Here is a 26,126-nt window from a genome sequence, read left to right as displayed (position 1 = left end):
CAGCCAGCGTGACGGCCAGAGGACTGAGGCAGAGGCAAGCGTGACCTAGCTATTTTCTGGTCAAGGGGAGCCAAGGAAGGCCTAGAGTAATACATTCAGGTAACTTCTTGGAGGAATAGCCCATCTGAACCTACAGGATGTGCCTCCCATTTAGATATGTGCAGTTAGCATCTTAAAACACACAAGCCCCCGATAAAGGGAAAGAATGTCTATAAGCTCTGTGAGGACAAAGCATTTGCCCATGTCCTTTTGTCAGCAGCCACATCTCAGGGGCATCAACTGTCTGAAGAAGAAAAGACTAGACTGACTGACTGTCGGGAGGGAAAAGTAAGTATCTGCTCTGACTCCTCAGTGGATTCTGGAGTGTTCTCCTGAGCTGATAGCATTAGGACAGCCTGACCAGAAAGTGGTGATTTAAAGGAAGCGAGCCTTTCAAGTCCCAGGAAAACCCTGAATGGCCAGCTTGGAACCAAAGAAACCCCCCACCGCCGCCGCCAGGTGTGGCCATATCTTCCGGGAAGCAAAGATAAGAGCCACTCACAATTAGAAGCCACGGCTGCTGCACAAAAACCCACAGCCCAGAGTCCTGAGCCACCCCCTGGAATCCTGTTTATCCTCCGCCAGCTAAGCAAACACAAGTCTTCTCAGATAACGCAAAGGTCAACTGTAGACTTGTGTAAACTGATAAAATCGCCACCAACCCTCAATTACAGGGGGTCACATCATAAAATATTCCTGCACGGATAAGCAGGGAGAGTTAGAGGAATCAGAACCAGCTGCTTCCCATCATCGCAGGTTAACATCCCCTGGGCTTCCCAGGTGGCTCAGAGGTGAAGAATCCCGTCTGCCAAGCAGGAGATGCAGGTTCAATCCCTGGCTTGGGAAGATCCCCTGGAGAAGGAAACGGCAACACTCCTGTACTCTTGGCCGGGAAATCCCATGGACATAGGAAACTGGTGGGCTATAGTCCATGGGATCGCAAAAGTCAGACACAACTTAGCAACTAAACAACAAGAGTCCAGCTGAGTGACACTGTGCAGGACTCCCAACCTTGCACACCCATTTCTTAATCCCCTTCACAAAACATAAAAACCTGGCAAGAGAAGAGTCACAAGGCATCCAGCCTAGAGGCCTCAGCAGTAGACAGAAGCTGGGCTAATTTAGTACTGGACATTTTTGCACACATCTCTGAGGACACTTCAGGTCCGAGGCTCCATCAACATCAGAAACCTATTTCAGAAAAGAAAGGCAAACACCAAAACCAGGGCTCAAAACGGGCAGCCATACGTGGACATGTCCTGAGGACACTGAGGCTTTAGGGAGCTGTTCACAGAGAACAGAGCCCTGGGAGGTGGGGGTCCTTGATCACTCTGGCCACAGATCTAAACTAGGTGTCAAGCCCCCGAGTTTATGGGCCCTATCCCATGGGCTCAAAGATGATTGTGAGACTTTTCTTATAATTAGATGACATCTAAAACTGAGACATGGGACTTTCCTGGCATTCCAGTGGTTAAGACTCCTCCACCTCCATTGCAGGAGTCATGGGTTTGATCCCTAGTTAAGGAACTAAGATCCCGCATGCCAGCCCAGTAGGCCAGGAAGGAAGTAGGAAGTCATCACAGGTGCAGGAAGTTCTTGTTCACCCCTAGATGAGACGGGAGCACAGCCCAGCAACAGGCACTCCATTCTGGGAAAGGAACAACAGTCGGGGGCATAAACAAATAGAAAAACAAAAATGAGACATGAGCAATGATTAGGGATCCCCTATGGAGAAAGAGAACAAAGGGAGGTGCTCCAAGCAGGGAGAATGTCTGTGCAAAGGCCCTGAGGTAAGAAGCCTGGTCCTTCCTTTCCTTAATGACTGTCTGGCAACATTTGGTATCTAAGTCTCAGGGTTCACATTCCACCCTAATGAAAGAAACACACAGTCATAAATTTTATTTCCAAACATAGAAGCATTCCAAAACTTCCTCAATTTTTTCTTTCCCAACATACAAAGTCCACCATCTCTTCAGCCCTTTCTGTCCACCTTTCCATTTCTGCAGTGGTTTCCTGGGAACAGGAACCTCTCATTACCGAACAGCTCACATGGACCTACAGTTTAGGACAAACCTTAGCTCCTCACTGGCCAGTGGTCATGCCAGCTGCCCGTCCATGTCTCCAGAGCAGGCCTAGGCAGGGGTAGGGGTAGGGGTGGGGCAGAGGGGCGGGGGTGGCTTCCTAATCCAAAGCAAAGAGCAAATCGCATCTACTCTGGACCGCGGCATAGGCCAGGAAGGAAGTAGGAAGTCATCGCAAGTGCAGAAAGTCCTCGCTCGTCCCTAGATGAGGCCGGAGCGCAGCGCAGCAACAGGCACTTCGTTCCGGGAAGGGAACGATGGGAGCGGTGATCAGGGGCAGGGAGAGGGGCTGAGAACTCGGCTCTGGCCCTGAACATGGTGTGCGCCGGGGACACACAGTGAAGTGAAAGTCTCTCAGTCATGTCCGACTCTTTGCGACCCCATGGACTATACAGTCCATGGAATTCTCCAGGCCAGAATACTGGAGTGGGTAGCCTTTCCCTTCTCCAGGGGATCTTCCCAACCCCAGGGATTGAACCCAGGACACAAAGACTTCTAACTTGAAAGCATTTGGAAGTTCTGTCCTCACCCCAAGTCTCCACCAAAAACAGACTTCAGGAAGAAAATTAATCAAGTTTTACAACCTTCTCTATTTACCCAGAGCTACAAATCTATCACTGGGGAAGCTTTTAAAATAAACTCTCCCCCAGAACTGTTACTTCCTTTCTTCTGTTTGCCACAACACACACACACACACATTCACACTCACACCACCTCTTTAACCTTGGCTGTGGATCCTGAGTTTTGAAAGAGAAATTCCAAATTCAGAACACACACCAATCTACCACTTATAAACACTTCCTGCTTTTTATTCTGTTCTTCTCATTTACTCCTATGTCTAAATATACCTGGCACAGTTCCCTAAGCAGGGATACCTGCTCAAGAACACTAGCTACCTTTCAACCTCTCATTCCAGCATTCCAGAAATATTCACTGGGCATCTTCTAGGGCGCTTTGCACCACTGCCTCAAAGCAATCCTGCAAGTTGAGTGCAATCTCCATTTTACAATGAGGATCCTGAGGCTCAGAGATGAAGCAATGGGCACAGGTTACACTGTGGTAAAGGCTCTAGTCGGGGATTCAAACCTAGGTTACTTCACCCAATTCTCTGCACCCTGATTCCCAGCATCCCTCCCATAGAGCCAGACACAAAAAGCAAAACTGCTTCCTTTAAAAACAAAAAGAAAAGATGACTCATTTTAGATCACCAGCAGCTCTAATATTAAATCTTGGAAACTGGTGCTTGAAAAAGGCCATTTTAACTGGAGCTTCCAAAAAGGATCATAGAAAACCCAGCCAGCACAAAGTCAAACCCGTGCTTCAACACCAATGATACCACCCATGCCCATGTGGTTCCGGAGGCAGAGGGTCTGCGTCAGCCTTCCCTCATTCAGGGAGGATGCCCAATGTGCTACAGGGAGCTGGCACACTAGTGATTGAGGTTAACCTCTCACTGCCCCCATAACTTGGGGAGACAGAAGCAAACAATGGGTGGTCTTCCTGCAGTGGCCCCTGGATCTTTTCTGTGGCTTGAGGTTCTCCAATTAAAACAACCCACATGCCTAGCCCCTTATAGCACCTAGAGCAGACCATTTCATGAACTCCCAGGAGCTGGAGGGGGAGAGGGGAGAGAGGAGGGCCTCTCTGCAGATGAGGGAGATCCACTGGGGTCTGTGGCTGGAAGCAGTTCAGATCTCACTTTGAGTTCTGAGGCTGCTTACAACCTATATCCAACCTCTGCAGGGGAGGCAATGACACAGCATCCCCCAGAAAAACAAACCAGGAAGAAGGACTAGCTTCATTTTCAAACTGGCCTACCCAGTTGGTCCCAAACTCTCTGGCTGGCTTTCCACACCTCTAAACCCACAATCAGGCCTACTATTCTAATTCCCATCTTCCTCCCCAGCAAGAAGCCCCTCTCCTCTCTGGCCTCAATCTGCCCCAACCACTACCTAACAGAGTCCCCTTCCTGCCTGCCGGCACCTCTTCTCCTCATAGCCCCCAGCCCATTCTCAGCTGGATCTTCTACACGTGGCACCTCCAGCCCCAGCTCCCAGCTTGCCTCGGCTCTAAAGCAGAAGAGAAAGAACTTTCATTCCTCCTGTCTCCTCCCATTGGGGTTGCTCAGTATATAAGAAAACACTTTATAAAAACTCTGACATCATTCACAAGTGCTGGTGTCTCTGTGGTCCCACCCTGCTGCAAACACACAGTAGTGTCCTTACCAGATCCTGCCTTCTATTGCATCTCACCTTGGTCAGAAATCCCCTGGAGGTGAGAGACTGGGAGAGACCCTAGAAAAGAACTTTAACTCAATGACTGAATTGCTTGAAATCCAACTTCTCATTTACAGCAAAAGCAAAGCTGCCAAACACCAGGCCATCCTTCCTTCAAGAAAGGAAGGGTTTCCAACCAACCCTTTCAACCAAACCCAGTGTGGCCTCTTAACTAAAATCCCTCCACTCCACAGAAGGGCCTTCTCGGATTATTTTCCTTCAAAAAAACACAATTTACACATTGCATGTCTTTACTTTCCAAACCATTCAGAATTAGGAAAAGGGGGGAAAAAACACGTCTGTTTCTATTTGAAACTGTCAAAATTAGCATTCAGTAATTAAAAATCACACCCTTTCTCTTAATAACCTAACCAGCATGATACAATCAGGTTGTGCCAACTCTTTAATCTAATTGACTAATTACAGATTTTAATTTAGTCAGTTACTGAACAACTGTTGACAATTTGTTTTCATTAGGGACAGAACAGAATAAATATTTAGGCTTCCAGTCACAGAGACTCCTGTGATCAAGCTCTCCACCGTGACCCCAACTTCAGAGCAAGCTCTGGCTCCGACAGCATCCTAAGGCTCAGGTACACACGCAGCTCTCAAGCCATTTCTCAGCTCCATCCTGTGCCCGCACAAACCCTCCCAGGAGTCACCCCTCTTAAGGCAAAATCCTGAAGTGTGAGCAGCGGCCTCGATCCCCAAAGTACAGGCAATTCCCAAATTCACACACGTCACTCAAGAAGTGGCAAACACTTAAACGCTGTGAAGAAAAATAAATTCAATGCTACATGTCACTGGCTTTTAAGCAACAAAATAAGTTAACAGTCAAAATAGGTTTATGTGCATTCATCTCACTAGGAAGCAAACTGTCACTAACATCTTTTTTTTTTTTTAAAGACACACGTTTACAGGTTTCTATGAAAACGATCCAATTCTTTCAAAGAGCTTTTTTTTCCTCTCCCAAGGTGTCTCACTGTCAAAGTCAGTCTAAAATTTTACTAAAATGATAATGTGGTTCAAAGGCTAAGAAGGGGGCCCTGGGTTCAAATCATGCTTCATTATTTAATGATGTCATAACCAAGGCTAATGACCTCACTTCATGGAGCCTTGAGTTTCTTCATCCAAGGAGTGAGATAAAAACAGCCTCTGCCTGGTACACTTACAGGACTAAATGGCATGCCCACGAACAGTGAATGGCTTGGGATAAGCGTGCAATAAAGGCTGCTTCAGAAATCACTTTTGTCTCCTTCCCTGGCTTACCTGGTGGCTCAGACAATAGAGAATCTGCCTGCAACGCGGGAGACCCGAGTTCAATCCCTGAGTCGAGAAGATCCCCTGGAGAAGGGAATGGCTACCCACTCCAGTATTCCTGCCTGGAGAATTCCATGGATAGACTGTAGCCTGGCGGGCTACAGTCCGTAGGGTCACAAAGAGTCAGACACAACTGAGCGAATAACACTGTCCCCATGCAACAAATGGGAAAACCAAGACCCAGAAAGAAGATAATGGCCAGTCGAAGATTATAGCAAGTAAGTGTGGAAGCCTGGTTGAGAAAGATGCTTTCTGTCCAGTGATCCATCTCCTTCCGGGAATGTCAGCTCAGGAGAGCAGGGAACACAATACTTGCAGGTGTTGGGATGAGGGCAGGTGTGTTGGGATGAGGGCCCTGCAACATCCTCCAGAGATGGGAGCTCTCCACCCAGGAACTTACACCTGAGGTGTCCATTCTCCAGCCAGCATTTTCCCACACAAGCAAGCCTTGCCTGGACTTTGGTAGATGATCCAGAGCAAACTCTGACCTCTAACCCTCCTGACTTCCGGGAGAACGTGAGGGCCTTTCTTCCACCAGAGCCCAACTCTGGCCATGCCAGAACACAGCTCAAAGGAACCATCTACATTGCTAAGTAGGTGGGGGAAGCAAAGAGGTTAAGTCAGAGGTCCCTGAGCCTAATGGCTCTCACCAGGTCTCTGGAAAACTTCAGGGGCTCTAGAGCATTGCTGCTAATTTTTTCTAATTCACCACCACCATCAGGTCTGCCCCAACTGAAACAACCCCCACATTCCCAATGCTTTCTGAGCTAATGAGCAGCTCTAATCAGTAACTATACAGTTCAAAATTAATGGTGACTCAACGTATGCAATCTATTTGTAAACAAGACATTTTTAAGCAGAGTCCACAGCGGATGGTGGGGGATTAATAAAAAGGGGACCTTAGAAGTGAAGAGACGGGGCAACTCTTCCTTAAGGTATGTGAGCCTGATGCAAGATGTCTCCTTCCTGGGTGACACTGAAAACCAGCCCAGCCCCTTTGTCGCTGGGATACACAGTACTGGTGAGGAACCGTACGACCCGGAGATAGCACTTCAGCTGCCCTGCCCCTGTGGGACCACTAGCACCTAGTCCTGCCACCTGGACCCACCAGAGCTAGGCAATGGGTCACTGATTACTTAAGCAGCAAAGATGCCAAACCTGGTGTTAATTCTCAGGGCGACACTGTGGTACAGTGGTGAAGAGCACTTCAGTTTAAGTCCTCCTTCAACCAAACAAACCTGGTGGCTCAGCTGATAAAGAATCCATCCGTAACGCAGGAGACCTGGGTTCGATCCCTGTTGTTAGGAAGATCCCCTGGAGAAGGGTATATTCTGGCCTGGAGAATTCCATGGACTGCATAGTCCATGGGCTCACAAAGAGTCGGACATGACTGAGAGACTTTCCCTTTCAGCATTCCTGAATCCAAATGCCTCAGTTTCCTCTTCTTCAAAAGAGGAATAAAAACAGAACTTAACCCAGGGGGCTGCCTTGAGGACAACATGAGATAAGACCCAAAGCACTTAGAAAGGTGCCTGACCACACAGTTAGCACTCAATCATTGCTTGCTGTTATGAGTTCCTCCTTCATGAAATGGCAAGAATATCCTCTCCCTTACCCAGCCTGAATAAGGTAGGAACTGAATAAGAATACTTAAAAAAAGGGGGGGGCACATAGTAAGTGCTCAATAAACACTAGTTTCCTTTATTAGAGACTCATCATTATTAAACTACAATGCTACAGATTAGTAGAGCATCCCTCAACAAGAACCCCAGGCCCCAACAGCTCACTCCCCATGGAAGATTCCTGCTCCCCAGAAACGTGGAGGGGGGTGCACAGCTAACACTGTGACCTGTACCCGCTCTCTTCTCTTCCAGTTCCCTCTGACAAAGATGCTGCTAGCAAAATAATGCCAAAGCAAGTACGTGGAGACAGCCCACTAGATTTAAGTTCATTTTCCGTAGCTTGGGGTCAGAATCGACTGAAGCGTTGGGGTGATCAGGTTTTCTGCGAGGCCCTGTGCTGCACATTATCGCTGACAGACACTCACCGCGGTATTTAAAGTGGCAGCCATCATGACTAACTCAAATTGTATTGGCTTCCCCGACGCTGAAATGCTCTGCTGAAACCATCAATTGGCCAATTCGGAGATAACCCGGTGGCTGAAATTCCCTGTCATGCTGTAAAATCCCCTTTTGAAGCGGCTCTGCAGCCGGGAGACCCACAGGGAAACTTGCGCCCAGAGCCGTGGCCAGAACCACCTCATGTAACACCAGTGGGCGCTGCCAAGAGGAAGAGCCTCCAGAGAGAGGATAACATTTTCTCCTGGAAGCCTTCTAAAAGACAGCAGAAAAGAGCGGCTGCCCGCGCACGCCCGGCACCAGGCCTGCCCACTGGGCTGTCTGCCCCCTCAGCACAGGCCGCACGGCCAAAGCCAAGGCAAGCCCACAGCATCTTCCAGAGGCAGCTTGTGAACTCCTACCGAATGGCACAGACGCAGACCCGGCTGCCAACCTCACCAGTGGAGGTTTTCTAAAGTCAGCAGCAGCCACGGGAATCAGGGGCTCAGCCGGCCACAGGCTTTTGAGCGACCACCTTATCCCAGGTCTCGGTTCCCCCTCTGTAAATTGAGAGGTTCTTTCTTGATACACATTCTATGATTTGATGATTTGTTTACATTTAAAATAGACCACAATTTACAAACTGTTTTTATTAATATATGGTCTCACCTGGCTTCTGGGCTTCCCTGATAGCTCAGTTGGTAAAGAATCCGCCTGCAATGCAGGAGACCCTGGTTCAATTCCTGGGTAGGGAAGGTCCACTGGAGAAGGGATAGGCTACCCACGCCAGTATTCTTGGGCTTCCCTTGTGGCTCAGCTGGTAAAGAATCTGCCTGCAACGCGGGAGACCTGGGTTCGATCCCTGGGTCGGGAAGATCTTCTGGAGAAGGGAAAGGCTACCCACTCCAGTATTCTGGCCTAGAGAATTCCATGGACTGTACAGTCCATGGGACCACAAAGTCGGACACGACTGAGCGACTTTCACTTTCACATGGCTTCAAAAAAAAGAAAAACCTTGACAGGCAGAAAAAAAGACAAGCCTCATTTCACATCATTTCTTATCACAAATAAACCAAGGCTCACAAAGGCCAAATGGCTTAGCCAAGGCCATCTGAAAGAACCTGATCAGAACCTGATCCCTGGCTATCAAAGTCCAGATCCTGTGTGCTATCATGACACTGCTTTAGTCCCATCACCAGCCAGCACAGGGCCAGGCATGCAGCAGGCACACAGGGATAATCGCCCACCAGCCAACTGCTATCCTCAGCCAGCGTGGCCTGAGCCATGCTCTGTCCATCCCAAGAACTCACAAAGCTGCAGCCAGCATCCTGGGCTGGGAAGAGGTCTGCCACCCCAGAGTCTGCTCTCTCAGCCTTTTGTGACTGGGAGAGAAGGATCAGAGGAAAGCCTCAGACAGGGGCCTCAGGGAGCAGCTGTGCTTCTTAAGGTCAGAGGACTGTAAAACAGAAGTGAAATGTCAGGCGCTTCACCCAAATACACAAAGAACAGGGGACACAAAGCCCGCCTCGGAGCTGTGCAAACAGCTGTCACCGGGAGGGGATGGGGAATTTGGAAGGCTGGGCCAACCTGGGTCAGACAGGATGCCCTGAGACCTATTCTCCAGATTCTTGCTGCGACCATAGCCTGAGCCCTGCAGATGTTCAGACAACACCCTCCACAGGGGGCCGGGGACCAGCAGCCCCCCCTCCCACCTCAACCGCAGACAGGCAGGAGGAGCTGCCACCCGGCAGGGACAAGTGACAGACTTCAAGCAGGAATCACTGCTTTCTTCAGCACTCCGCAGGTATCCGCTGGTCACCTCTCACGGGCTCCAGGCACTCAGAACACAGCAGCAAACAGCAAAGGCAGAGGTCCCCAGGGACCACCAGGCACCACGCCGGAAGCAAGGCAGGGAATCAATTCGCCCAGGGACCCTCGGAGGTGGGAATGGCTCCCTCTTTATCACCCATCAGGACACGAGGTCAGCCATCACTTGCCACTTGGCCAAAGTCACACAACCTACAGCACCCAAGGTTCAACTTCAGCATTTTCTGGATAAGTGGCTTTCAAAGTTTAGACTGAGACTCGCACTAAGGCAAATTTTACATCGAAAACCCAGGGCACCTGTTTATTTACAGGCATCCGTAGACTGCTGAAAGAGAGAAGCTTCCTGAAACAATGCTTACATTTACTCTTTGCGATACAGAGTTTCATTTGTTTTGTTTTAGTGTTTTGTTTTGCTGCACTGCTGCAGTATGCAGGATCTTAGTTCCCCAATGGGGGATCGAACCTGTTCCCCCTCTGCCCCCTGCAGCAGAAGCACGAAGTCTTAACCACCAGACTGCCAGGGAAGCTCCAGGGTCTCTTCTCGTAATTGCTGGTTCATGACCTACTAAGTTGATTTCACCAGGCACTAATGGGTCACAACTCACAGTTACCATTCACTGCTTGTCCATCTCCATTAAAGTGCATATTTATTTAACATGCTTGATCCCTGGGAAAGGGATCTCTCTTCTCAAGGCCTGGAACCTAGCTCACCACCCTCAGGATTTACTCAAAATTGCAATAGGCCCCAAGAGCAGGGGCAGCAGAAAGGGGATGGAGATAAGGGCTCCTGGCCTCAGGAGCTTTCCATCTAAAATAAGGACCCCCATCACTCTATTTCCAGACAACAAACAGCAAATGAGTAAAAGTCACAGAATTCCAGGGGTTGGGGGGAGGTGAGAGTTCCCCTGGGGATGGTCTTGGCAGGCCGGGGGAGGCAGCCACATTACAGGCTGGCATCTGCTCTACGGCAGGGCTGGCTGGCAGGGGGGCGAAAATCCCATCTCAGGCACCAAATAGAAAAACCAGGTCTGGACCAGAGTGGGCAAGGGAAGTTCCAGATGGGTCGAGCAAGGAAAGCAGCTACAAGAGGAAGAAATGGACACTGACTACACAACACAGGCCAGTGCTGGCCAGGAGCGTCGAGTCAGCAGTTCATCCACACGAGCAGCGGGGCTGGTGTGGAGGCTGCATGTGTGAACCCCCCCTCCCAATCTCTTGTGGTTGCTTGAAGAAGGTGGATTCCAACCTAGGGACCCAGAGTGCTAATCAACCAACAGGTAGTTCGTGCGTGCCAGGAACACACCTCTCACACGAGCACCATCTTGCTGCTGCTTCCTTTTAGGCCACCGGAAAGCCAGAACTCGTACCAGGCCTGAAGTGAGATAATAAGAATGACAGCACCAGGAGCTGCCTGTTTAGGACTTGATGCTTTCACTGTCACAGCCCAGGCTCAATCCCTGGTTGGGGGAACTGAGATCCCACAAGCTGCGTGGCATGGCCAAACTTTAAAAAAAGAATGACAGTACACATTTGTGCGGCACTTACACTGTGCCAGGCACTATACATACCGTGTGTGTGTGCGTGTATTTAATGTGTGTGCATGCACAAGCTCATCCAATCCTCGGAACGACTTCATGAGGTAGGTACAACTTTATTAACCCCGTTTCACACTTGAGGAAACTGAAGCACAGGGAGGTTAATTAAGGTGCCCAGGTTCACACACCTTGGAAGTGCAGCAAGGCAGCACGGGGAAGAGCAAAGAGTTGTGGAATCTGACACAGTTTGCAGGTTTGAGCCCTACTGGTGACTTCAGGTGGGGCATCCTTCCTCTCTGGGCCTCAGGATACCTCCTTGTAAGATGGGACCTCCAGTCCTCCCACCTGCAACCCTGCCATCTACATACATCACATGAAGTACCCTTCCCGACCACCAGAAAGAAATGGGACTGTTTTTCTTCTCCCACTACCAGTCCGGATGCTTTGCATCTGCTCTCTCCAAAGGGCAAGTCTTTTTAAGCGCTTATCGCATCCTGAGCAGCATCTGTCTCTTCCACTAGACTCTGAGCGCATCAGACACTCAGTAATTGGACTGCATCAACACCTCAAAACTTGGCAAGTGTCTTCTGCTCCTGGTCTGGGGGCCAGCTGACCAAGACCTCAGGCTCCTCCCAGGAAGCTGACAGAGATGGCAGCCCACGTGCCCAGAACCAGCTTCCGGTGGACCTACAAAGGCTGACACATGCCTTCCTCGCCTTCTCCCTAAGGCCCTTCGTGGGGACTCCTCACTCAATCCAAAAGTCAAGTGAGGCCCGAGGCTGGCCAGAGCAACGTACATACCAAAGAGGACAAAGACTGCAGGGCTTTCGAGCCTGGTGACCCTTACAAGCATTTACAAGCAAGCCCCTCACAGCTGGGCTTCCCTGGTGGCTCAGCAGAAAAGACTGCCTGCAATGCAGGAGACGTGGGTTTGATCGCTGAGTGGGGTGGATCCCCTGGAGAAGGAAATGGCAACCCAATACACTATTCTTGCCTGGGAAATCCCATGGACAGAGGAGCCTGGCAGACTACAGTCCATGGGGTTGCAAGAGTTGGATACGACTTAGCAACAAAACCACCACCACCACTACACCTACAGTTAACCTTTACTAGATGGTTTTCCATGCCTTTTCACAGCCACCCTCATGGCGGGCTGAGCAAGGATGACCCATGTATCCACCTCACAATCAAGAGAATGGACCTTGAAAAGTAAAGACCCCTCCAGCTAACAAGGCATGTGAAACAAATTTGCATTCAGGTTTCTGTTCATGTCAAGTTGCAAGCTTTTCCCATCTAGCAACTCAGCAGCCACACACAGGAGTGGAACAGGACTGCTCTGCCCAACACAGATAAGGGGCACAGATGCCTCAGGGGAGCATTTATCAGTGCCAGCCCATGCCAGGACCGCCTGTCCTGCCCCTGACAGGGGTGTTGGGGGGAGACAAGACACTGGTATTGGAGGGAGAACTCCAAGACACACCAGAGGAGCCCAGGCACCAGAGGGCATCATCGGGTGGTTTAAGTGTCCAGGTCACTAGAGTCAACTTGCTCTCCCAGAAAAATATGCTGCTATCACCACCATATTAAAAGGTTCTGGGGGAACATTTTAGGGCTTTAAAGAGAAAGGAAACTAGCTCATCAAGCACTGGCCACTGAGAGACAACCATTTTACATATACAATCATACTGAACCCTCACAACGAACCCATCCAGGAATCACCATTTCCCCATTCTACAGATGGGGAAACTAAGGCTCCAAAAGTCCGCCCTGCCAGGAAATGACAAAGTAGGAACAAGAACTCAGGTGTCCATCCCAGCCACCAGTCAGAATCCAAACCCTTCAAAATCCAGAGGACTCAGGGTTCAAGGTGGGGGAGCAGGGGGCGGGGCACGGGAATCCTAACACCAAATAGAAACATTCCTAAAACTCATCTCAGCAGGGCTACAGAAAACCCCATTACCCTGGCGAATCAAAAACAATCATTATTGTCTATTTGCTGTAAGCTTCCAGCAACATGTATTAAAGAAGTTTATGTGAATCGTCTAATGCACTTGTGCCGTGGTCAGAATTATTACCAAGCTAAAAAAGATTAATTTTTCTAAATACTCTAAACCCTAGACACTATTATAAAGGCTACAGCTAGTGTAACATTTCTGTTATCTTGGCTGACAGGCCCTCAAACACACACGCCTCCCCTTTGCCGCTCTGGCTTAAGCTCACGCTCACACACACTCACCCACAGAGGTGGGAAGGTCGAGGGAAGCTCAAGCTCTGGCCGGAGGTCCCTGCTGGAGAACCCGCTTCCCTTGGAAAATCTAAATGGCTTAAGGGACACTGCAGGGAGAGCTGGGTGTCTCCCAGCTCCCTTGGAGCGGTGGCTGGCACTCAGTTAACTTCTGGTCCAAGTTTGCTAAGGCTTAGCTAACAAAGATGGCATTATGCACAGACTGGAGCGCACGGCTGGTCTTGGAGTTCAAATGAAGTGACCACTGCCAAAAACTTTGTTTGGGTCCCCACCACTCCCCCCGCCCCACCTCCCGCCTTGAAATAAAGGGCAAGGATTTGCAATTTGGGGTCTTGCTGCCACTTGAAACCCATTAAGGTGGCCACACTGCCCGGGTTCTGGCAAAAAGCAATCCCAGTTACTCATTTAGTGTTTAATTAGCTACCGATGGAGGAGTCTGGCAGCCTCTGGGGTTAAGAGGAGCTGCAACAAACAGGGCGGGAGACTGAAGAAAGGCCACAACACGGTCTGAGCTCCTAGCGGAGCGGGGAAAGAAACAACTGTGTGTATGTTTTGTTTTTATAATCTGCCACACAAGGGTGCCAAGGGTCAGAGCCAAATGCAAGGCCGTGAACTTGCCAGGACTTCTGGGCAGATAGCTAGGCCGGCTTATCGCGGGGGAGAGCACACCCCCCAGCTCCTCATAGCCTGCCCCTGCCCACGATGCTACCCTCTCACGCCCCTGCTCCCAAAGGGTTCTGGCAGGCATGGACACTCCTCACCTGGCAGGAACCTCAGCTCAGCACAACCAAGGAGAGCCCTCTCAAATATCACTTTGCTATTTCAAACCCACCAAGGACGCTGGACCCCTGCCACAGAGCCACAAATACCTCAGCTCCCGTCCACACCCAGGACTCTGGGGTGCTTTTTGACTTTAACCAACCCGCCTGGAGAGACAGGCTCACAGCTGGGGGTGCAGGGTGTTGGGGGTCACCTGAGTCCTGCTGGGGTGTGCATAAGGGTAGAAGAGCCAGCTCCACCGAGGCGGACCTGAAAGGGGTCGAAAGTCTTCTGAAAAGGGAAACTGAGGCTCAACACGTGCCAAGGTCATGGACTCCACGTCCACTCTGAACCCCATGTTCGTCACTGGGGATGATGGATGGGGCTTGGGACAGCAACCATGAGCCTACTGAAGTCATGCACAAAGTCTCCTCTGTGGGGATACATGCGTTTTCTGGAAGGGAAGGCCATAGCTTTTCTCAGATTTTTCCTGCCAAGATAGCCACTGCAACGTAACAAACTCCCTTTCCAGAGCCTGGGTCCCATCTCTGCCAGTGACTCTGCAATTCACCTCACAGGGGCTTTACTTTAATTCTCCCCTGAATTATTTCTTCAGTGACTATACATAGGCACGCTTTGGGTCAAATGCAAATATCTTCCCTGTTTTGTAGGAATTCTGTATCAAATAAAGGTTGTCAAAAGCTAGGAGGCAGAATCTGAAAAACTGGGGACTGGTCCCAGCTCTGCCACCTTCTGGCTATATGCCCTCAGACAAGCCATCTCAACTCCAGGCCTCAGTTTCTTCATCTGTAAAATGGGGGTCAGATTTAATAATAAAACCTGATCACCTGGCAGCTATGAAGCCAAACTACAACCATGCAATGAAAAAGAGTTATGTAAAAAAAAAAAGAAAAAGTTATGTAAAAAAAAAAAAGAAAAAGAGTTATGTAAAGTAGAGCAACCTGAGTGTCGCTGCTCTCCAGCACCTTCAACTCAGACACTGAGCTGGTGGGTGGGAGTGTCCACTCCAAGAAAGGCCAGGACCAGACAGACATTGGTGTCTAAGAGAACCCAAGGGCTTCATCAGCATCTGAGAACCTCTGCTCTGGCCAGAGGGGAATAGCAAGGAAACCGCAGGCTGGGTCCCTTCGAGACTCCTCCCATGGCCTCAGGGCTCTGCTAACTTCAGGTAAACCAATTTCTCAGAAAAGTCCATTCCAGGGACTGAACCTGCATCCCTCTGAATTATGTGTGGTCAATGTCAGGGTACTCTGGCTTATACACGATGAGCCAAATAAACTGAAGCTGCCAGGTGTGGAGAGGCGGAAATAGACTGTGACTCAAATAAAAACTCAGCAATTCAAAGAAAATTTCAGTCTCCTCTCCACTGAGTCACCTGGCTCATTCCCAGCCCCGTAGCCTGGCTTGGACCAGAGAGATGCACCTTTGAGGTCACCACACTCTAACCCACCACCAGGAAGCGGAGACCACCTGCCTGGAACACAGATTCACTTCCCTAGGAGAGCCGACAGCAGGATCTTCCGCAATGAGGTCCTTCCCAGTCCCACGGGAGTCCCTTCTCACCCACGCCCCACACATACTCACTACCCACTGAGGCCCAGGCAGGTACCTGAGCTTCACAGACAAACCATGAGAATCTTTGAATTTCCTTGGTTGAAAACAGAAAGCCAGTTACCACACACTCTTTTTTACACTCCACTTTATCTTCTAAAAAGGATTTAAGATAACACACATTAACACACATTAAAATCACTTAGTTCAAGATAACCCAGCAAAAACAAGTCATTCAAAAACCATCTTCCAATATTCTACCAGCTATTCCAAACCAGGTTACTCACTGACCCCAGATTACCAAAATACCCCAAAATGGGTATTTTTTCTCACCCACAGTTCCTTAATCCTTTCATCCACTTAGTATGCATGCCTACTATGTGCAAGGTATTGTGGGAGCTACAGAAATGAATAGCACTGTAGATGAATAGGCTCTAGCATGGAAAAAATTAATAAGCTACGGTTAAACCAAACCTGAATGGGAAGTTGGCCAGAATAGGTGCAAGTACATCTGCCGTGGACCTTTGGGGCCAAGTCTCGGCAGTGTCAGGAACATAGATTCTGGGGTCAGTTAGGACTTGTGTTTGGATCCTAATTCTTACAGCTATAATAACCATTCTGTGCCTCGGTTTCTTCATCTGCAAAATGGAGCTAACAACATGCCTTCTCTCCCAGGGTCACTGGCAGCTTGAAATGACAGCTTGAACCTAGAGCGCTCAACACATTGAAAACCATCAACAAAGGCTTTGGACAGGTGGTTTGTACACTGAGACAAGGAAGTGATCAGAGTGTGCATGCAGCAAACTACACCAAAGTCCTCCAGGAAGAAGCTCAAAAGCGTACAGGCTGTGATGGGTAAGAGAGGCACTCACTCCAGCTAAGAGCAAGGGAGCCCAGCAAGAGGCTACAGCAGTAACTCCAGCTGGAAGGAGTTAGGGCAGAGATGGTAGCTGTGGGACTGGAGAGACCACATGAAGATGAGAGAAGGACACAGAGAAAAGAGGGACGGTTCCTTTTCGTCAGTTTCTTAAATATTTTTAAATATTCCCATTGCCTCTCTGTCATCTCTGCAACTCAATGCCCATCCCCCCTTAACTCTTTCACAATAAAGATGGTCTGTCCGTTCCCATCCCCCATTCATCACTCCAGCCCTCCTCTCACATGACCTGAATCTCGGGTCACATCACACCAAGTGGATCCCAATCCAGAAGAAAGGATCCCAAGATCTGTGAATCCTGGGCCTCAATCCCTGTGACTTCAGCTCTTGCTAGCATTTTCTAAAGGTCGACGCCAACTTCAGCAATCTTTACACAATTCTGCTGCCCTGCCTCAACAAATTACTGAAAGAAAACCCATGCAAACTTTCACTACCACCACACTGTTTTAAGACAGTGGACCAAACCACAAACTGCTAAAGAATCTTACATTATTTACTAGGGAGCTAAACTTAGTTAAAAATCATTAACTTCTCTAAAAGACAGCATAGACATCCTACATCAAGAGAGTGACTTGAAATAGTTATCTCCACCAACCCCTACTCTAAGATGAAACCATCTGCATAGCAGTTAAATACAGGCCACAGAAGAACTGGCTGTCCACAGGTTTAAACACACAACACACACACACACACACACAATTTTTACTAGGTAGAAAGGTCAAATTCACCAAGTATTTTTATATGGCTAATGTAACTTTTGGCCTCTGCCCCCATCTTCCAGCCTCCAGTTCAGGAAACCCTATGATCACCACCACCAATTTTCCCAGAAGAACCACATCACAAGTGAGCCAGCCCTCTCACCTTTTATTTCTAGAGGTTCACCGGGCCGTAAGTACCATTTGCCAGCTTCTCTCTCTCAGCCCTGGAGAGGGCATAAGAACTGGTCAATCTCCTTAGCATCCCACACTCACGAGTATTAACTTCAGAGTCAGCAAAATTTCATCACATTGAATATTCTCAAAATCAGGGAGCCTCCAGTGGAGTCTCTAAGTCCTTGTATTACACAGAGAAATTTTCACCACAAAGATACTCAGGGCATGGGACTTCACCACTTGTGAAACTTAACCAAACCCTGGGAGGGTTCTGGCCTCCCAGGCCAGTTTCAAACTGCACGCAGGGGATGAACATGGCCTGGCCAAGTGGGTGGTCCCCGATGACATTCAAAAAACCAACTTCTGTGTCCTGGAGCTCAAGGGACCATTCCTCCCCACCTCAGGCACAAGTGGAAAATCAAATAACCCACCTCTTGAGTGCACATGTGTGCACACACATTAGACACACACACACACAAACACTTAACCTTCTACAAGACCAACAGGAAGCAAAGGAGGCTGGGAAGATCTTCAGACCCTTCCCTTTCCATTCCAGCCACCTCCAGAAGATCCTAAACTATTTCACGTGAAACAGTCGAAAATCTGACTCCACCCCAATTGGAGTCCTGGACAGACGGTAGATCTCTCTCTTATATGCATTTCATAACTCTTAAGAAATTTACCCAGGGAGAGGGATTGATAGAGTAGAAAGCACTTTACAATGTGATCAAACTTTCTTCACAAGAACGTTTTGAACACAGCATTATGCACCAGCCAAGGACCTCAAAGTATACCTCTTAGTGGACACAACACAAGGCCCCCACTCACAAACACACAATGTGCACACACTGCTGCTGCTAAGTCGCTTCAGTCAGGTCCAACTCTGTGCGACCCCACAGACGGCAGCCCACCAGGCTCCCCCATCCCTGGGATTCTCCAGGCAAGAACACTGGAGTGGAGTACCATTGCCTTCTCCAAATGCATGTGTGCACGCGTGCGACCACGCGCGCACACACACACACACACACACACAAATATAATTTGAAAGATCACTCAGTGGAAAGTAACCTAAGAATCTATTTCACCAAAACCTCACTCAAAACACACCTTCTACTCCAAAACAAAAGTTTCATATCTGCTTTTTATTCTTCTTGATTGTGGTCAACTTTTTCACAAACCCTCACCAAAGAGGGTTGGTCACCCCCATCCCCCAGCAGACTGCCCAATCAGTACAGAAACCCCACAGGGCTGAGCCCTGCACAACGCCATTTAATGCTCCAGATAGGTGTCTATGCTCTTTTGCATAATTACAACATTATGAAATACCGTTTACCAAGTCAGACAGCTGCTGGAGGAGGGTACGGGGCGATGGGCAGCAGGGAGGTGGGCAGGACAGAAAGAAAGGCAAGGAGAAAACAAAGACCACTGCCAACTGGCTGTGTTCTTGCTTTTGGTACTAAAGAAGTTCAAGTTATCCAACCCTGTAATTATTGCCAGGATTAAAAATTTGTTACTCACGTAATCATGAAAGGCTTTTGCTTCACTTGAATGTTCACAAGTGTCTCGCCTTTCAGGAGCTGCACAGTAAAGGTCCCAAAATACGCTGCAAGTCGAAAAATAAAATAAGATCAGGTTACTAATTATTACTTGTGTGCCCAATGGCAAGTGTACAATGCATGGAGTTAACAGCACCAGGTCTCCCCAAGGCTCAGTCCCACCTTTTCAGCCTTCATTGGGCAAACTCGGTCTACAAAACAAAATGGACCCGACCTCTTCTGACAGCCTGCCATTTGTAGTAAGAGCAATAGGCACCCACTCTGTGCTGAATGCTGCATGCCTATGACACTGCTTGAAACCCCCAAGAGCTGTAAGGTGGGTGATTTTATTCCCAATTTATACACAGGGCAACTAAGGCTCAAGCCCGTTAGTGCAACACACCCGCAGATGCCCAGGGAGGACAGGTAGGAATCTGGATGAACATCCATGCCCGTCTCATCTGTGCTCCTATTCCCACCCCCACCTCCATCCAAAATGGCTGCATTTCATTAAAAGATTAAATTGTCAAAGTCACGACTATGATTCATACACACAGCAACCTGGGTGACTCTGGCAATAAAAAGAACCTCCAGGTTCTTAACCCAGAGCCCATACCCCCAAACCCCTGCCAGCTCACCCGCACTCTCATCCAGGCCCTCCCCCAAGGCATTCCTATATAAAAGCCATTCCTCCCCTGCCCATTAAAGAACATAAATCCATCACCCAAAGGTGAGGTTATGGATGACCAAATATCTTGTTTTTCCACATTGACATAAAGCCCACCCCCCCTCAGACAGCCACTTGTCCAGCAAAAGCAGGGTTGGGGGGGGGAAATTTCCCTGCCTAACTCCCCTCCGTGATTTCTGTATGGTCACCCCAACCCTTTACATTATGTGAAAACAGACAGACAAATCCTTTGTCAACCAATAAAACCCTATACAAACACGAGGTCGTCAGTGGTATCAACAAGCAGTCTTAGAAACCCTCTCCAGGTCAAGAGCCCGAGGCCCAGGGATGGGAACCCGCTTGAAGGGTAAAGCGTGCACCAGAGCAGAGGTCTGACTCCTGGACCAGCGCTCCTGTCGTCATCACAAACAGCCAGCCCAGAAGAAACCATCTCAACTGCCAGTGCTGTCTGTCAGCGAACAAGCATCTCACTCCAGGTGCGCGAGGAACGCAGCCTGGCCCTCTTCAGATCCGCTCCACCGCTTCCTCCCACTCCAAAGGCTGCGGTCATCTGCTCGGTGTCAAATCACAGAGTCCCCACTGCCGGAGAGTCCGGCAGGACACACTCTAGTTCCCAGAGCAGAGATAAGGCTGGAGAAGTTGTGTATGTGTGTGTGGGGGGGGAACAGTGATTAAGCACAGAACAGGATAATCGGGGACTTCTACTAACTGCAGAGGGAGGACATTCTACTCCTACTAACAGCAGAACATTCCTTTCTGTGCTCTGAGGCTGCACACATTTGATTAACTTCCTCTACATGCTATATTTCTAACACAACAAACTCCCTGGCCCCTTCTGAGTAGTTTTTACTCATAAGCCTAAGTTTCTGCAAAGTCCGTGGTGGCCAGACCAGCCAGCCCCAACCGCACAACTCCTCTCGGAAAACAAAAGCACAGAAGACCAGCCACCCACTCCTACAGGTAGAATCCTCACACCACACCAAACGCCTCCAACTCTGCAGTTGCGAGGTTGGCAGAAGTAATTAAAAACTCCTCTTCTCTGCAGCAAGTTAGAACAGACACTTCATCCCCCTGCATCTCAAAGACACTTGAAACAGTAACCCGAGCTGGCGGTCAGGTAAATGTGCTAAGATCCCAAGATGGGGCACTGAACTCCAGCAAAATATCAAAAGCCACTCTGCTCTCTTTTCCTTTTGAAACAGATGTCAAAGACTCCACCAATCGGTCCCACAAAACACCCAAGTCTTACACTCAAAGCAACTGTTCCCGCTGAACCTAAGCCTCCCTCCTGGGGGGCTGCAAACCAGGAGCAGATCTGTGGTAGTCCCAGGCAGACAGGGCCCAGGAGCCTGGGAGAGGATCACAGAAACAGCCCCCAACTACCAACGACAGGCATTTGCCAGGTCTCAGTAAAATGAAACCTGGAGGTTTTAGGGCTATTTAGAGGGGTGGGGGTTTGGGGGTGGGAACATCCAGTCAGTCTGAATCAGTATCTTTAAAGGAAGTGGCAGCCTCGTCTTGCCCTCTCTCAGAGTGCCTGGAAAAGGTCCCCATGGATCTTTCTCTCAAAGTTTTGAGCTCATAGGAGAAAAAGGAAGGGACAGGGCAGTTGTAAAACAGACCTGGTATCCCCGCCACCGGTCCTGCCCCACCCCCACTCCCTCTAATTAAAGCAGCATGCAGAATTGACAAAAATCCTTCCAGGTTTTTTCCAAGTCCATGCTTGTGCCTCAGAGTGAGATGTAAAAGTAAGGCATTTCTATTGCAACACTAGGCGTGATTAGTAGGTTCTCACCAGTGGGAAAAGAGGAGGCAGAAACTTTAGGCATCGACCTCTTCTGCCCTTTTTCCCTTCTCTGCCAGTCCTGGTCTGAGGGCCCAGAGGAGCCCTGCTCTCTACAAGGCTGAGGACTAAAGCACAGGGAGCCTGCTCCAGATCTCCTGTCTTTGTTCCCTTGGACCCCGGGGGGCTCAGAACAAAACAAACACACACACAAAACTATCACACAAACTTACCACCACCACGAGTGCAAAAACCCAGGCGGTTCTCCCAACGTGATGTTTTTTTCCCATCGAATCTAGAATGGACAGAACAGAGACAGCTCAGGGCAGCAGAAGGAAGGGGAGGGCTGGGGGCTTCCCGGAGCCAAAAGGCTGTGAAGACCAACTAACAATAAATGCCAAAAGGTGATAAAAATTCAAAATGGTGGCCACAGTGGCTGCTCCAGAAAACAAAGGCTTTAAGAACGATGGGGAGGAGGGGGTGTCAAGAAACTGGATGATTGGGGGAGTTCCACTCACCTCCGACAAGAAGGTCTGTGCAGATTTCTGTGCTCCTACGTGCAGTAAATATTCGTAGACATATAAAGCTAACCTGGAAAGTGGGCAGGGGGCACAGAGAGGGAGAGGGAAGGCGTCAGATCACACTGGGTGCTCGCTCCTGGACCTTGCCAGCCGGCTTCCAACCCTGTCCGTGCTGTCCCATTGTGGCCCCGACCAGAGGTGAGCAGCTAGCTCGGTCCTGCCTGGGGCCAAGGGTGCGAGCAGTTAGGGGGTGGGTACCAGGAGACGCGTTTACTTCAAGCCGCGGGGGCTGGAGAGCAGCCCCCGAACTTGAACTTCCAAGTAGCGTCGGGACCAAACCCACCTAGGTCTCTCAAACTCGCAAACCGCCCGAACCCAGAGCCTCGCTCCTTTTCCCGACCTACTCCTTGCCATCGACCCACCCTCTCCCCAGTTTTGAGGGTCCGGGGAGACTCAGTCCTGGACTCCGGGGTGCTCCGAGCACTCTGGAGAGGGCAGCAAAGCGCCGCCCTCACCACCTCCCCCCAAAACAACTGTCCCCCAAGCTAGGGCCAAGCCGGCGCCGCCGTCCCTGCCCAGCCCGGCGCCCCAGAGGGCGCGGGGCCGGCGGTGAGGCCGAGGGCAGGGAAGGCAGAGCGCTCCCGGCCGAACAAAGCCCCCGGCACGCACTCCTCAAGCCGCGGGCGGACAAAAGGAGCCTTCGGGGCTGCAGAAGCCACGCGCCCCCTGCCCGCGCCCGGTGGGCAAAGTACGGTCACCGCCGCGAGCTCCCCGGCCGGGGCGAACGCCCCGGCAGGCTCACAGGACCTCGCCCACCCCTCTCCGCGGGCCCCCGCGCCCGGCACGCCCCGGGGCCACCAAGTGCCCCCTCCCCGGCGGCGCCCCCCGAAGCCCCAACCTCCGCCGGCTCCCAACAATGGGCTCTCCCACGCCGCCCGCCGCGGCCTCGGGAAGGGGCCAGGCTGGCGGTGCCGGGGCCCGGAGCACAGCAGCCCCCGCCCGCCCACCTGCCTCCCACCACCCGCCCGCAGCCCGGCGGCGGCGCGGCCGCCACTTGGAAAATAGGGCTTACTTTTCCCGAGCCTGCCCGTCCGAGGGCACCGCCGAGCCTTTGCCTTTGGCAAACATGGTTTGCAGAGAAGAGGACGCCGAGCCTCCTCGCCGCCGCCGCCGCCGCTACCGCTCCGGCTGCTCCCGAGCTGCCCCCTCGCTCCCGGCCCCCTCCCCGGCGCTCGCTCGCACACTCGCTCGCGCTCTCCTCGCCGCGCTCCCCTCCCTCCCCCCCAGGCGCTGGCTCCGCGCTCTTTCCAGCTGTCAAAGCGTCAGCCCCGGCCGCGGCCCCATCGCCCTGGAACTCCTCCCGCGCCGGCTCGGCCTGGAGTGCCGGTGCCGCCGCCGCCGCCGCTCGCCCGCCGGCCCGGCTGCCCGCTGGCTCGCTCGCGCGCCCTCCCGCCCGGCTCCGCCTGCACCGCCCTCTGCGCCTCCGGCACCGCTGCCGCCGCCGCTGCCGCTGGTCTACTTGGAGCTCAACCGAACGTGGCTACCCCGGCGAGGGATCGAGGCGGGCGTCAACGTCCCGCGATTGATTGGCGCCTCGGCCAATCTGAGCGCGGGGGCGGGCCCAGGGCGGCCCGGGAGGGACGCCCTGTCAGCGCCCGGCCGCGGCAGTCCCCGCTGAGGCCGCCACCGAGCAGCCGCTGTCCCTGCTCCTGCGGGCGAACTGGGGGTGTCCGGGGGCGCGAGCCTCTGTTTTCTCTAGATGTAGGGAGAGGACGCGAATCGAGACGTGGGAGCTCTAGTCTCCCGGCCCCCGCGAAGAGGGGGTCCGACCCGCGGTCTCCGCGGCGTGGACCGCTGGGGAGCGGGTGGGGGCTGGGGGCCGCTGCGGCATAGTTGGAGGGGAGGGGACGCGGACCCCTGAGCCGAGCACCGCCGGCTCCCTCCCGCCACGTCCCTCTCCCTTATCTGCCCCTCGCCTCCCCCTCCTCAGCCCGCGCCAGCCCAGCCCTGATCTCCCCTCCCCCTCGCCTGCCCTTCCCGTGGGCTCCGACCCCGACCCCCTCCCCAGACTCCCACTCGCCCCCACCCTTGGCCGCCCCGCCCGCGGTCCTCCCTCTCGCCTAGTCTGGCTGCGGAGCGCGGAGCCCGGGGCTCCACGCTGAGAGCTGGGCGGCTCGAGTCGGCGCCGAGGCGCGCGGCTGCTCCTTTACTAGATCATTAAAATACTTTGGAAAACCCCAAAGTGGAGTCGCGCGAAAATGGCCCTTGGCCTGCTTTGGGGGACATGGGGGAAGGGACTGAGCACTTGGGCTAAGAGAAGGGAGAATGATTGCTCCCAAATTTCCAAGGTCTGCCCGCCCTAGCAAGTTAGCCCCTCGGCTTCTCCGGGAGAGATGGTGCCATTCCAGGGTAGGGGGGGTAGGTGTCACCTGGGCGCCCCGCTGCGCGGAATGCGCGCCACAAAAATCTGCAAACTTCAAATAAATGGAGCTAAACTGGGGAGTGGGGTACGAGAGCCAGGCGTGGGGGGAGGGGAAGCTTCCATTGTCAGTGACCCAGGTGTACAATGGGAAATTGAGGGGGGCTGACAGAGTGACCCAGCTATTTGCTGCTAACTCCTTTTTGCCCACGCCGAGAACCCGAGGACACACTGAGTGTCCCTCATTAGACACTCTTACGACGAGAAACCAACCAAACAGGGCAACACTCCCCCATTTTCAGACTGCTTTTAGAGCGCGGTTCTCTTTAAATGTGATAAAACACTGTCTCTTTAAAAGAGTCAAGCAGAAAAAGCTGTGTAAGCGCTGATTGGCTGCCTGTTTGGATACATCTTTAGGGGAGCCTTGAAACTGTTAGCCTAGGTTGATTTTTTTTTTTTTTTTTTAACTGCGCTGTTCCAATAAACAAGTAACGCCCCTCCCCCTAACATGCCTCGCACCAAACAATTAAAGGATAGGTCAGTGTCCTGGGGAAAACACGTTTCAAGTAGGAAAACTCAGAACTAGATTCAACAAAATAAGGGATAATTCACTACCATTAAAGTTTGCTTATTTTGATTTGTCGACGAGAGAAGAAGGGGCTTTAAAAAGAAATGCCCCTGCAGCAAACAGACGGCATTGGTTCAGGAAGGAGACTTTGGGTGCATTTTTGGAATAATGTTCTACTCAGTGTAACAGCTTCCCTAAATTAGAATACAGCCAGGCCCTACCAGTGCCTCTGGACGCACTCTGTTCTCTGCTGGGATCTAGAGCTTGCAGGGAAAGGAGGTAGAAAAAGGGAAACTCTCCTAGTCTCTGGTTGTCTGTGTGCTAGCTGCTAGTTTAAAGGTTGTTTTGTGAATGAGGGAAGCATGGAGGTTGGGAGGGAGTTGAAATACAACGGTAGGGGAGAGAAGGAAATAATTACAGTTATTTTTCCCCCAGGCGGTTTAATTTAATAGGGCTAACTTAAGGTACCTTAGAGCCCACACTAATTAAATTGGCCTGCTCATACCCTTCCCCTGAACTTCTATTTTTGATGGGCTAGGAATGGCCAGGAATGGCTTGTCAACAGACTGACTCACAAGAAGCCTGACTCATCTTGGGTCTGCAAGGCCCACGAATTATGAGTATCATGAGTGTGGGTTAGGTACTGGCTCAAGGAAAATTCTGCCCTTCTCTGGCCTTGTCTCTATCAAGTTGGCCATGCTCTGTCAGAGTCAGGGTTGCAACACAGGTATATCTGTGCCTCATTTTCCTCACCTGTCAAATGGGAAAGGGGGATCTTTAATATTTCTTTAGAGTCTGATGTTCTGTGACGCTAAGATTTCCTTTCTATAGTTTTCTTTCCTCACACCCCACCCTGAAAAAAAGGACGAGTACCTCCTTCCAGAACAGGTGTGGCATGCATTTGAGGAACCTGTGCCAGGCTCTCTGTCCCTGTGGTCTGCCCAGAGAACTTGACAGAGAATGTTGGTAGGTTGGTGGTGAAGCTAAAAGAGATAGTAGGAGGGCCCAGGCAGATCGAGAAAGGTAGGTGCCATAGCCTCCCAGCCTGCTGCAGAGAGGGGAACTGATGGGTTCACAGGAAGCAGGACCACT

The 26,126-nt window shown here is 51.1% G+C and overlaps 1 protein-coding gene across 2 annotated transcripts in view; it reads right to left on the bottom strand.

The window, feature by feature from the left end:
- The window catches only part of SSBP3 (single stranded DNA binding protein 3), a 166,696-nt gene extending 143,388 nt beyond the window's left edge, over window positions 1-23,308 (bottom strand). Inside the window, exons 1-4 of one of the 2 annotated variants that reach the window (XM_061121815.1) lie at window positions 23,120-23,308; window positions 22,045-22,117; window positions 21,760-21,821; window positions 19,039-19,123 (exon numbers count right to left, since the gene is read on the bottom strand). In XM_061121815.1, the coding sequence (XP_060977798.1) occupies window positions 19,039-19,123; window positions 21,760-21,821; window positions 22,045-22,117; window positions 23,120-23,175 (276 nt within the window). In that variant the 5' untranslated portion in view covers window positions 23,176-23,308. The remainder of the gene's footprint in view (window positions 1-19,038; window positions 19,124-21,759; window positions 21,822-22,044; window positions 22,118-23,119) is intronic. The other variant, XM_061121816.1, reaches the window with a different exon arrangement.
- Window positions 23,309-26,126: the final 2,818 nt, after the last annotated feature.

Source organism: Dama dama, chromosome 20 (assembly GCF_033118175.1).
Source record: "Dama dama isolate Ldn47 chromosome 20, ASM3311817v1, whole genome shotgun sequence".
Taxonomy (NCBI): domain Eukaryota; kingdom Metazoa; phylum Chordata; class Mammalia; order Artiodactyla; family Cervidae; genus Dama; species Dama dama.
The sequence above is the reverse complement of the archived record's forward strand: the minus strand, read 5'-3'. Positions and strand labels throughout refer to the sequence as shown.